Raw genomic sequence first — 12,086 nt, 5'->3', positions numbered from 1 at the left:
AAAAAGAAGCAACCATGACAGTCTATCGCTGGTGCAAATGGCTCGGCTGAGAATCAGACGCAAACTGACACCGAAGGTCGAGCAGGGCTCTGGAATAAAAGAGGCCTTTTTAGACCTTTCCGAAGGGGATTAGGCAAATTCAAGGAGGAGAGATGCGCTGTCGAGTCACTTCAGCCCTTTAATAGATCATAGAGTTGGAAGGGACCTCCTGGGTCATCTAGTCCAGCCTCCTGCACTGTGCAGGACACTCACAACCCTCTTGTTCATCCACTGTCAGCTTGAGCCTTCCCAGAATCAGCCTCTCCATCAGATGGCTCTCCAGCCTCTGCTTAAAAATCTCCAAAGATGGAGAACCCACCACCTCCCAAGGAAGCCTGTTCCACTGAGGAACCACTCTAACTGTCAGGAATTTCTTCCGGATGTTTAGACGGAATTTCTTTTGAATTAATTTCATCCCATTCATTCTGGTCCGTCCCTCCGGGGCAAGAGAGAACAACTCTCTTCCATCTTCTACGTGGCACCCTTTTAAATACTTGAAGATGGTTATCAGATCCCCTCTCTGTCCCCTTTCAGATGGTAAGAGTGCAGCCTTGGCCTTGACCCAATGCCTGATGGAAGAGCACCATCTTGTAAGCCCTTCAGAACTTTGGGAGCTCCCTAAAGGCCCAGCTCTCTGACGGGAGCTTGTTCCTCCAGGCTTAGCGTGGGGAAATGGACCAAACTGATATTTCGTGAGATTAGGCTTCAATGTTCTCCAGCTGCAGAAACTGCAAATGAAATAATAGGATCAGGTCATGTGAAAGACCTCTGCCTGAATTCCTGGACATTTTTGGCCTGATAGAGCAATGGTCTCACTCAGCATCAGCCAGTTTGACATGTTCACGAGACACAAACTTCACAAGGGTAGACCACAGATGCATGGCAGGGTGTTCCATATCTGATATCCCACAACAGAAAATGCCGCATCTCTCATAACCCTCTATTTCTCCCTGGAAAGGGTCAGGCCTCTAAAGATAAGCTCTAAAACTGAGCAAATAGAGCTACAACTTGAAAACTACAACCAGAGACCTACCTGCTGATTTTGCAAATACACCCATTGGATGCCACCAGCCTAAATTGGGGGGGGGGACATTGTCCATCAGAATTCCATGGAATAGCCATGGTACGGAATTGGTTCTGAAAACCGGTTATCCCTCAGTTTCAATTCTCCGGAACTGTTTGCCTCCAGTTCTCAAGCCATTTGTAGAGTCGATCGGTTTGTGTCCCTAGCACAGAGCACCTGTCGTTGGTTGGGCCCCCAATAACCATGGTTGTCGGACCCCCATGGTTATAGGCTTCTGAGACCCTCTGTTCATGCTCAAGATCGTAATAAACATCACCTTCTTTCAGGAAAGACAAGATGCTGCTCAGTAGGCTATGTGCATAACTTGCGTTTGCGTGAGGAAATTGCAAAAGACACAACCTGTGCATCTTTTGGGGGATTCTGCGCATGTCCTTCACTGCACAGGGATCCTGGTGCGCATAAGACGGCTATGGCTGCCCGCTCAGTAGGCCAAGCTAGGCTCATTGATCCTTCTCTGCTGTGTGCTTCTGGATCCCTTCCTCGTGGCATAATTTGCTCACTTCCTAGCTTTTCATTGGGGGGGGGGGAGGAGATTTGGAGATTCGGAGAGAAGTCCTCCTGCCTGATTTGTGAAACGGTACGAATCTGTGGTTCGGGGTTTCATGCAGCACCTAGCGATACGAGATGCCGAATACGGAGCTGTAATTCCGATGGGATAAACTAGAAGACGCTGAGTTGGGTCCTCCCTGCTTTATAACCGTCATCACCAGAGGAAGGGACCATTTACATTCCCAAAACAGCTATGCTGGAGACTGTGGGACCAACGCAGGCTTGCCGACAACCTGGAACAAATAAGTCCTGGTTTAATAGAGGCTTAATGGGTGGATCTGGGCAGGTGAAGCTTTTCATAGTATGGCAGTCAATAACATCACCTGATAAGGGTGCCAGGTCCTCCGAGCAGCCAGTGGGGGAAGGAGGGCTGCACCTACCAGGAGCAGGAAGGAACACTCAGCATGCCCACAATGTGCCTTTGAGACCCAGAAATGATGCATGCACATCTGGGTGTGACATCCTGGCTTTTGGGCAAGACTCTATGGTAGAATTAGCCTCTACCATAGAGTTTTTGCCCCAAATAATCAAGTGTTGCCCCCAACATATTTATATTACTTCCGGGTAATGGAAATGCCAGGTGTTCCTCCCTTGGAGGGATAATCCCCCCCCCCACTGGCCAGTTCACTATGGATGGAGAGGTGGGACGTGGTAGTAGGAGAACCCCCCCCCTATTGGGGGTCTGGCATCCTTTTCACCTGGTCAATAACATCGCATTAAGCCTAAAGGGGCATTTACTGCAGGCCGCTGATAACCTTAGATGTGTGTTTATTTATATTTATTTATATTTATTTATATTTATTTTTATATATATATATATATATATATATATATATATATATATATATATATATATATATATATATATATATATATATATATATATATATATATATATATATATATATATATATATATATATATATATATATATCTCAGTGCAACATACAAAATTCCGCCCATAGACTTTGGCTACATATAGCTAAAAAACAATAAGTTCCATAACATTAGTAAAATAAAATTAAAACGGTGAGGCTTCCCCGACCTGTTTTATTTGGGTGATCTAGCTCAATGCTCTTTTCATGAAATCCTCATTATAAAAACAAACACATTGGAGGAATTAAACAATCGCAATTAAGGGAGGGGGAAGCAGCTTTGCATAGTTTCGTACCTCACCGGGATCTGTTCTTCCCCCCCCCAATTTCATCAAAGGTTAAAAGCCTTTTCCTGCTGATATATCTGAAATGATTTCTTATTTTTTTGAAAACTACGTCGGCCGGATCAGACTTTGCCAGGTTTGGCTTTTCCAGAAGTTCGGTTTTCCTGGGCTGTGCCTCTAGTTTCAGAGGGTAGCTGTAGAACAGTAGGATTCGAGTACAGTCGCACCATAAAGAGCAACAAGAGTTTTGGGCTACAAGCGTCCAAGAATCAAAGCTCCCTGAGTACAGATGAAGTTCTCAGAGCCTTTTTAGGAGGGGTGTTGTGAATAATGCTTCTAAAACAGTGGTTCTCAACCTGGGGGTCAGGACCCCTTTGGGGGTTAAATGACCCTTTCACAGGGGTCGTGGCAGGGCAAGCAGCTTGGCCTGGGGGGCGCCATCCACACAACAGCCTTGCGTGGTAGATTGAGATAGAGCGTTCATCTGTCTGGAGCAGCGGAAAAGAGTGAGATCGGCATGGTGGGACAAGAGGCAGAACTGAACTGAGAAACCCCGGGATAAAAGCCAATTTATATACAATCGTGAACCATGGATCTTCACACCATTGGTCAGTTTTGGTTTAATTTCTGTGAAAGAACCCTTGCATAATTTTATGGTTGGGGGCCACCACAACATGAGGAGCTGTATTAAAGGGTCGCAGGATTAGGAAGGCTGAGAACCACTGTTCTAAAAGAGGCCAAGGTACAATGCATATTGCAATCAGTTTGAGCCGAGCTCTTCCCCTCTTCTCCAATCAAGCTGATTGCAATATGGAATGTACCTTTGCATTTTTACAAGCTTCCTTTACCACACACTTTCTGCTTTCCAGTTGGAATGTCAAAACTCAGATCTTTATTCCTCTTCCCATCTGATTAAGGGAGCTTTGACTCTGGAAAGCTTATACCCTGAAAATCTTGTTGGTCTTTAAGAGGCTTCTGGACTCGAATCTAACTGGGCTGTGATTAACAATCTTCCCCATGACGCATTTTCGAGGATCCTTGCCCATCACCTAGCTTTACCCATTTTTATCTAGCACTGAATCAAACCTAACTGTTGCACTAGTTTGTTATAGGGCTCTTTTGCATTTCCTTCTGCTTCTGCTGAGCATGCACATTTGGGCCTTTCAAAATACAAATTTTCACAAGTCTCCTGTTCCTGTAGGACGCTGCCCAGAAATAATTTGTTCATTAGTGTGAAATACACATTTTCACAAGTTTCCTGTCCTGTAAGATACTGCCAGGAGATAAATTGACCATTCGTTTCAAATATGGATTTTCGCAAGTCTCCTGCCAAGAGATAAATTGACCATTCGTTTGAAATACGAATTTTACAAGAGATAAATTGACCATTCATTTGTAATACAAATTTTCAACAGTCTCCTGCCAAGAGATAAATTGATCATTTGTTTCAGATACAAATTTTCGCAAGTCTCCTGCCAAGAGATAAATTGATCATTTGTTTCAGATACAAATTTTCGCAAGTCTCCTGCTAAGAGATAAATTGATCATTTCCAATTCAATTCGAATTTTCGCAAGTCTCCTGCTAAGAGATAAATTGATCGTTTCCAATTCAAATTTTCGCAAGTCTCCTGCTAAGAGATAAATTGATCTTTTCCAATTCGAATTTTCGCAAGTCTCCTGCTAAGAGATAAATTGATAGTTTCCAATTCGAATTTTCGCAAGTCTCCTGCTAAGAGATAAATTGATCTTTTCCAATTCGAATTTTCGCAAGTCTCCTGCTAAGAGATAAATTGATAGTTTCCAATTCGAATTTTCGCAAGTCTCCTGCTAAGAGATAAATTGATCGTTTCCAATTCAAATTTTCGCAAGTCTCCTGCTAAGAGATAAATTGATCTTTTCCAATTCGAATTTTCGCAAGTCTCCTGCTAAGAGATAAATTGATAGTTTCCAATTCGAATTTTTGCAAGTCTCCTGCTAAGAGATAAATTGATCATTTCCAATTCAATTCGAATTTTTGCAAGTCTCCTGCTAAGAGATAAATTGATCTTTTCCAATTCGAATTTTCGCAAGTCTCCTGCTAAGAGATAAATTGATCATTTCCAATTCAATTCGAATTTTTGCAAGTCTCCTGCTAAGAGATAAATTGATCGTTTCCAATTCGAATTTTCACAAGTCTCCTGCTAAGAGATAAACTGACCATTTGTTTGAAATGCGAATGTTCGCAAAATCGACCATTCGTTTGAAATATGAATGTTCGCAAGTCTCCTGCTAAGAGATAAATTGACCATTTGAAATACAAATTTTTGCAAGCCTCCTATCCCCATAGGATGCTGCCAAGAGATAAATCGGCTAGTCATTTCCAACCTCATTCCTGTTGGCTCAGTGACTGGTAATAAAAAAAGGGGGTTTCCTGCCACAGCTGAGTAATCCTAAAAGGGGACCACTTCACTCCTGGAACCCCCAGAGATGTTTCAGAACAGCTAGCTGATAAGCGACAGATAGTTTTATCTGGAAGAGGAGAATTGTTTTGTCAGCCTTGATTTTGCTTTCTTCCTTCCTTTCCCCTTTTATCAGGAGGACAAGAGGATTGCATTCTCTCCTACGAGCCAGTCACACGGCAGGAAAGTAAGTACAGACGATGCTCTATTTAGTATCTTGAGTCCTGGGATTATGTCTTGGGATGTTGCAAGCACCACTTGGAAGGGTTAGACCTCAGAGGAGATATAGAGGGTTGTATTTGCAGATGTATGCAATTTGGGGGGAGGGGTCTTTCTGTTTTTGGGTCATTTTCGTTTCGAACAAATTTGATTGCAGTTTTTTTATTATTGGTATTCAGATGCTAGTGGTTTTTGTTGGTTTACTTCCTTTGCCGTCCGTCTTTCTCATTGAGACTCAGGGCGTATCGCAGAGTTGTAATGCAACAAAGACCGGTGTAATGTATACAATTAACAGTGTGGTGAATCTGGTTAACAAAAATGAAGAACAATGAAATTTTAAAAAATCACATAAACTGGAATTTGCAATTAAGAGAATAACAAGAAGGGACCCACAAAGGACCCACAAAGCCCAACTGCTTCTCCCCGGTGTTCTGCCTGCCTGCCCACCCATCCTCTTCCCAGCCACTGTCCCCACTCAGGTGTCTCTCTTCTCACTGCTCTGCCTGCCAATCCACTTGCCCTCCAATGCTCTACTTAATCAGACATCTAATTCATGCTGCAGTGTCAGCAGCAGATAGGGGATTTGGGGAGATCAGTGGCAGAGGCTCCTGACTGTCCTCCAGCAACCCCCCCCCCCTCAGCAGCAGAGCGAAGGGCAGTGTTAGCTTCCATTCCATCCACCTCCTGTAATGTGGCCTCATCAGTGGGTGGCCAGGTGACAATTGTCTTAACAAGCTCAGGCAGCTGCACTCTTTAGCATCATAAAAGTTGTTGTTTGTTTTTTTCAAATCCCTCCTCTTTTTTTTTTGCAAACTTTTTTTTTTTCTGCAAACTTGAGCCATACCCTTTGAAAAAAATCTCCTTTCTCGCAATGTGGCCCTAATTGTTAGATTTAAGCATCCTCAGATGGGGCCCCGTTGACTATAGAATATTTTGATAATATAAAGACAGTATCATATATCCTTTAATAATGCAGTATGACAGCGGGTATTACTGCCTATCAATTTCATAGGTCACTAAACTTTGAATGCTATTACATTTCCAGCAGTGATTTAAGTTTTCTGGTCTGTTTGGAATATAACTCCCAGGGGAGTGCACTGTACTAAAGAGATATATCTTGACAAATTTGGTGAAACTGTCTCCTTTGGACAGGACACAGGGTGGCATGGACTGATGAGCAGTTTGGAGAGGTGATGGCTGGAACTGGAAGATTAATTCAATTAAGTGGTGCTTTCATTTGATCCTATTCTGCACACAATAGATAATGCACTTTCAATGCACTTTAGAAGTAGATTTTCCTGTTCCGCACAGGAAAATCCAGCTGCCAAAGCACACTGAAAGTGCATTATCTTATGTGTGCAGAATAGGCCATGGTCTAAGGAACACAAAGAGCCCTAGAGGAAGAATCCTGCCACTGTAAGAAATCTGTGAGATCCTTCCCAATGTTTTCAAACATTTATTTTACTTTCTGGATTTGTTTCACATTGTGAACTCTCAGTGGCTCTATTTTAAAAAGCAAACATTGTTTCTAGTTCACTATTTTTCCACCTGATTCCCCCATGGAATTTGCCTATTCAATTCAATTTATTTCTGCCAAAAGATAGATTTTAAGGTAGTGCCTGTACTTTTCTTTACATTCTTCTCCAAGATCTTCCTTTCCTTTCTTCATTCCAGTTAATTATACAAGACCGGTGATCATCCTTGGTCCAATGAAAGATCGGATCAACGATGATTTAATATCTGAATTTCCTGACAAATTTGGCTCTTGCGTACCACGTAAGTGTTATGTTTCCTGGTCTTTATAGGTCTGCTTATTTTGATTTGGAACGTTTCTGTCTTGGCATTTAACAAAGAGAAAGTTTACCAGTAAACAATTAACCTGAACCAAGTCCACTTACAAATCGCCTTGAAAGCTATAAAGCGAAGGAACAGGGAGCAGATTACAGCAGATAAGTAAGACGTGATTTGGATTTCTAGCTCTTTGGAAACTGGAATTTCTGGATCCTCAAGGATTTGGATTTCTGGATTTTAGGGGACTGGAATTTCTAGATCTTTGTAGATTTGAATTTCTAGAGCAGGGATCCCCAACCAGGAGTTGGGGTCCGCAGCCTTTCCCCTCCTCCCTTAATATGCTTGGCTGCAAGCTAGGGAACTGGCTGCCTGCACCTGGAGGGCTTGATAGGTACACCATGGGTGTAAAAATCAAGGAGGGTTAGTTGTGGCCTGATAAAGGGAGCCTGGACTGTCTTCTGCCCATTCTGGCCTACATGAAGCAAAGCCACCATAGTAGTAGTAAAGATGGAGGAGGGAGTGAAAGAAGGGTGGAGGCTGCAGGTGATTATGTCACTTCCGGGGGAGTGGCAGGAAGACGTGGCCAGCTGACGTAACTTCCAGGGGCTCTCAAAGCCCGAAAATTTATTCCAGGGGATCCTCCGCAAGTCGAAAGCTTGGAAAAGGCTGGTCTAGAACTTTGGGGTTGGAATTTCTAGAGTTTGGGGGATTGGAATGGATCTTTGGGGATTAGGATTTTAAGATTTTTGGAATTTTGGGGATTCCAAATTCCTGGGGAGCTGTCATTCTATTTGATTTCATGTCAGGTGTTCCTGCTGCCAATCTCAGTTGTTATTTCTTGTGGGTCAATTGTCTGGGCCACAGGATGAGCAGCTATGGCTCAGAGTTAGAGCATTTGATTTAAATTCCTCCCCAGCATCACCAATTAAAAGGATCAGGTACTGGTTGATGTGGAAGACTTCTGCTCGGGACCCCAGGGAGCTCCCGGCAATCAGCCTAGACCAGGGGTAGTCAAACTGCGGCCCTCCAGATGACCAAGGACTACAATTCCCATGAGCCCTTGCCAGCATTCTCTGGCAGGGGCTCCTGGGAATTGTAGTCCATGGACATCTGGAGGGCCGCAGTTTGACTACCTCTGGCCTAGACAATTGACGTCTTGATAAAAAAAAGTGATCCGGACTCAGCGTAAGGCATTTCCGTATATTCATATGGCGAGGGTAAGATATGTCTTCGTGAATTTCATCAGCCGCGCTGACAGAAACCCGTTTTCTCCCCTTCCCCAAATTTTGTTCCCCGAAGATACAACTCGACCAAAGCGTGATTACGAAGTGGACGGGAGAGATTACCATTTTGTCATGTCCAGAGAACAAATGGAAAAAGACATCCAAGAACACAAATTCATAGAAGCCGGGCAGTATAACGATAATCTGTATGGGACGAGTGTGCAGTCCGTGAGATTTGTGGCAGAAAGGGTAAGCGGGGCGCCTCTCTCTCTCTCTCTCTCTCTCTCTCTCTCTCTCTCTCTCTCTCTCTCTCTCTCTCTCTCTCTCTCTCTCTCTCTCTCTCTCTCTCATAGAATCATAGAATCATAGAGTGGGAAGGGGCCATACAGGCCATCTAGTCATAGAATCATAGAATCATAGAGTTGGAAGGGGCCATACAGGCCATCTAGTCATAGAATCATAGAATCATAGAGTGGGAAGGGGCCATACAGGCCATCTAGTCATAGAATCATAGAATCATAGAGTGGGAAGGGGCCATACAGGCCATCTAGTCATAGAATCATAGAATCATAGAGTTGGAAGGGGCCATACAGGCCATCTAGTCATAGAATCATAGAATCATAGAGTTGGAAGGGGCCATACAGGCCATCTAGTCATAGAATCATAGAATCATAGAGTGGGAAGGGGCCATACAGGCCATCTAGTCATAGAATCATAGAATCATAGAGTTGGAAGGGGCCATACAGGCCATCTAGTCATAGAATCATAGAATCATAGAGTGGGAAGGGGCCATACAGGCCATCTAGTCATAGAATCATAGAATCATAGAGTTGGAAGGGGCCATACAGGCCATCTAGTCATAGAATCATAGAATCATAGAGTTGGAAGGGGCCATACAGGCCATCTAGTCATAGAATCATAGAATCATAGAGTGGGAAGGGGCCATACAGGCCATCTAGTCCAACCCCCTGCTCAACGCCTCTCTCTCTCTCTCTCTCTCTCTCTCTCTGACTTAACATATAGAATTCACAGCCATAGGATGTAGAAATGATTGCTGATAGCTTCCAAGGAGGAATTAGACCAAAGGTAGTCAAACTGCGGCCCTCCAGATGTCTATGGACTACAATTCCCATGAGCCCCTGCCAGCATTTGGCATTTGCTGGCAGGAACTCATGGGAATTGTAGTCCATTGACATCAGGAGGGCTGCAGTTTGACTACCCCTGGATTAGACAAATTCCCAGAGGGTAGGTCTACCCGTGCCTAACAGCCATGGTGACTAATTGGAAAGCCCATATTTGGAGGTGTATATTTACCTCTAGGAAGAGCCTCTTGTGGCGCAGAGTGGTAAGGCAGCAGATATGCAGTCTGAAAGCTTTGCCCATGAGGCTGGGAGTTCAATCCCAGCAGCCGGCTCAAGGTTGACTCAGCCTTCCATCCTTCCGAGGTCGGTAAAATGAGTACCCAGCTTGCTGGAGGGTAAATGGTCATGACTGGGGAAGGCACTGGCAAACCACCCCGTATTGAGTCTGCCATGAAAACGCTAGAGGGCGTCACCCCAAGGGTCAGACATGACCCGGTGCTTGCACAGGGGATACCTTTACCTTTACCTTTACCTTTATTTACCTCTAAGTACCAGCGCTGGGAAAGCATAAATGTTATGCTTGTAAGCATGCCTTTTAGCTCTAGCAATCCGCCAGGCTCCCATTGAACTCTCAACAAACAGACTCTTTGTTGAAGAAAAATCTCTTTATTGAAGAAAGTAACGAACAGACCGCAAGGTGTTTCCTTGCTAGAACTTAGGGGCGAGCTTACAAGCATAACTTTTATGTTCTCCCTGAAAGCTCTCTCCCCAAATTGAGAATAGGCACGCTGAACAAAGTACTAGGCATGAAACTTTCCCAGGCCAAGGGTTGCTCTTAGCCCTTATAGCAAGGAGGAATTTTTGAGAGAAACTGTGGAAGCAGAACTTAGCAAATGCGAGATCAGTTTTGCGTACAATGTGCAGAAAGGAAGTACGTCTTCCACACAAGGAATAATTAACTTACAGAACTCGCTGCCACTTGAGGCCATGATGGCCATTCACGTAGATGCCTTTAAAGGACAATGAAATGAATTTGTGGAGGGGATGGCCTATCAACAGCTTCTAGCCATGATGGCTAAATGGAACCTCCACTTACAGGGGCAGCATACCTCTGAACATCAGTTCCTGTGGAGGAACAATAGAATGAGAATCAGGTCTCCATGCTCTGCTTCTAGGACTCCGAGGGGCAATGGGTTGGCCATTGGTGTAGCGGTTAAAAAGCGGCAGCCTCTAATCTGGAGAAGCGGGTTTGATTCCCCACTCCTCCCCATGCAGCCATCTGGGTGGCCTTGGGCTAGTCACAGTCCTTTTGGAGTTGCCCTCACCACAGTTCTCTCAGGGCTCTCTCGGCCCCACCTACCTCGCAGGGTGTCTGTTGTGAAGGGAGAAGAGGAAGGTGTCCGTAAGCCACTCTGGGACACCTTCCAGTCGTGAAAAGCGGAGAATAAAAATCCAGCTCTTCTTCTTCTTCACTAGGGCCTATTATGCACGGCCGCTGAAACGGTGGCATGGAGAACGAGGTGGAGGAAGAAGCGAAGCAAACCGATTACGCACGGGACGGAACACAACGGCGGCAAAACCCAGAGTATCCGAGTATGCACGCGGATACTGTGGAGCTGCTTCTGGTTGTACCCTGGTCCCGGGAAGCTCCACTTTCTTCCGCATCTCACTAATGTGGCTTTTTCAGTGGCATACGTTGACTCTGCGCCCGGTTGCTGCCTGCAGCGTGCATAATTGGTGATTTTAGCCACTGCCATTCCACCCTGAATGTGGACTTTCCACTCCCTGCATAATGGGCCTAGAAGATGCCGCAGTAGACTGACGTATTCCAGCCAGGCTCTTCCCATGGCCATAAGCACCAATGAAGCAAATGGGATAAGAGCTAATGTGACAAGAATGTGCAGGCTTCCTTTGAGAATGCTCATTCATTTCACGGGGGCACATGTAGAAGAACTTCTAGGTGGGGATGGTCTGCTGGTAGCAAGTATGGATTTCTGGACCCATTATTGCTATTGCTATTGCTATTGCTGTTTAATTTGTTGCCCACCACTCCCAAGCAGGCTCGTGGCTTGGGAGTGGCTACACCACGGCAGCCCTGCTTGCATTTCTGGTTGACGTGCCCCAAAATTTAAAAATCCCATTCCTCTGCTTCCGACAGGGCAAGCACTGTATACTTGACGTATCCGGAAACGCCATTAAGCGGCTCCAAGCAGCGCAGCTCTACCCCATCGCCATCTTCATTAAGCCGAAGTCGTGGGAGCCTCTGATGTGAGTACCGCTTCCGTGGCCTGGAGGGAGACCAGGGTGTTGTGGCAGGCATACCCTAAAACTCAACGGCCTCTGGGTTGACCATCATTTGAGTTCCATGTGAACCCAATGAGATGTCCAACTACAGGAGACTAAGTCAAAGCAGGCAGTTTCTCTCAGTGCAGGATCAGCCTCAAGCATCCAGGAAAAGGATCTGTCCAGCCGCTGCTTGAAGACCACCAGTGAGGGGGAGCT

General features: G+C 44.9%; 1 protein-coding gene across 27 annotated transcripts in view; it reads left to right on the top strand.

Annotated features, from left to right (window-relative positions):
• The window catches only part of DLG2 (discs large MAGUK scaffold protein 2), a 1,130,680-nt gene that overhangs the window by 935,718 nt on the left and 182,876 nt on the right, over positions 1–12,086 (top strand). For all 27 annotated transcript variants that reach the window (XR_013231698.1, XM_077341322.1, XM_077341326.1 and 24 more), the window contains 4 exons: positions 5,406–5,456; positions 7,163–7,264; positions 8,579–8,751; positions 11,743–11,852. Coding sequence is in view for 26 of the 27 variants with exons in the window: in XM_077341322.1 (XP_077197437.1) it covers positions 5,406–5,456; positions 7,163–7,264; positions 8,579–8,751; positions 11,743–11,852 (436 nt within the window). In the remaining variant the exon portion in view is untranslated. The remainder of the gene's footprint in view (positions 1–5,405; positions 5,457–7,162; positions 7,265–8,578; positions 8,752–11,742; positions 11,853–12,086) is intronic.

The sequence above is a fragment of the Paroedura picta genome, chromosome 6, assembly GCF_049243985.1.
Source record: "Paroedura picta isolate Pp20150507F chromosome 6, Ppicta_v3.0, whole genome shotgun sequence".
Lineage (NCBI taxonomy): Eukaryota > Metazoa > Chordata > Lepidosauria > Squamata > Gekkonidae > Paroedura > Paroedura picta.
The sequence above is the reverse complement of the archived record's forward strand: the minus strand, read 5'-3'. Positions and strand labels throughout refer to the sequence as shown.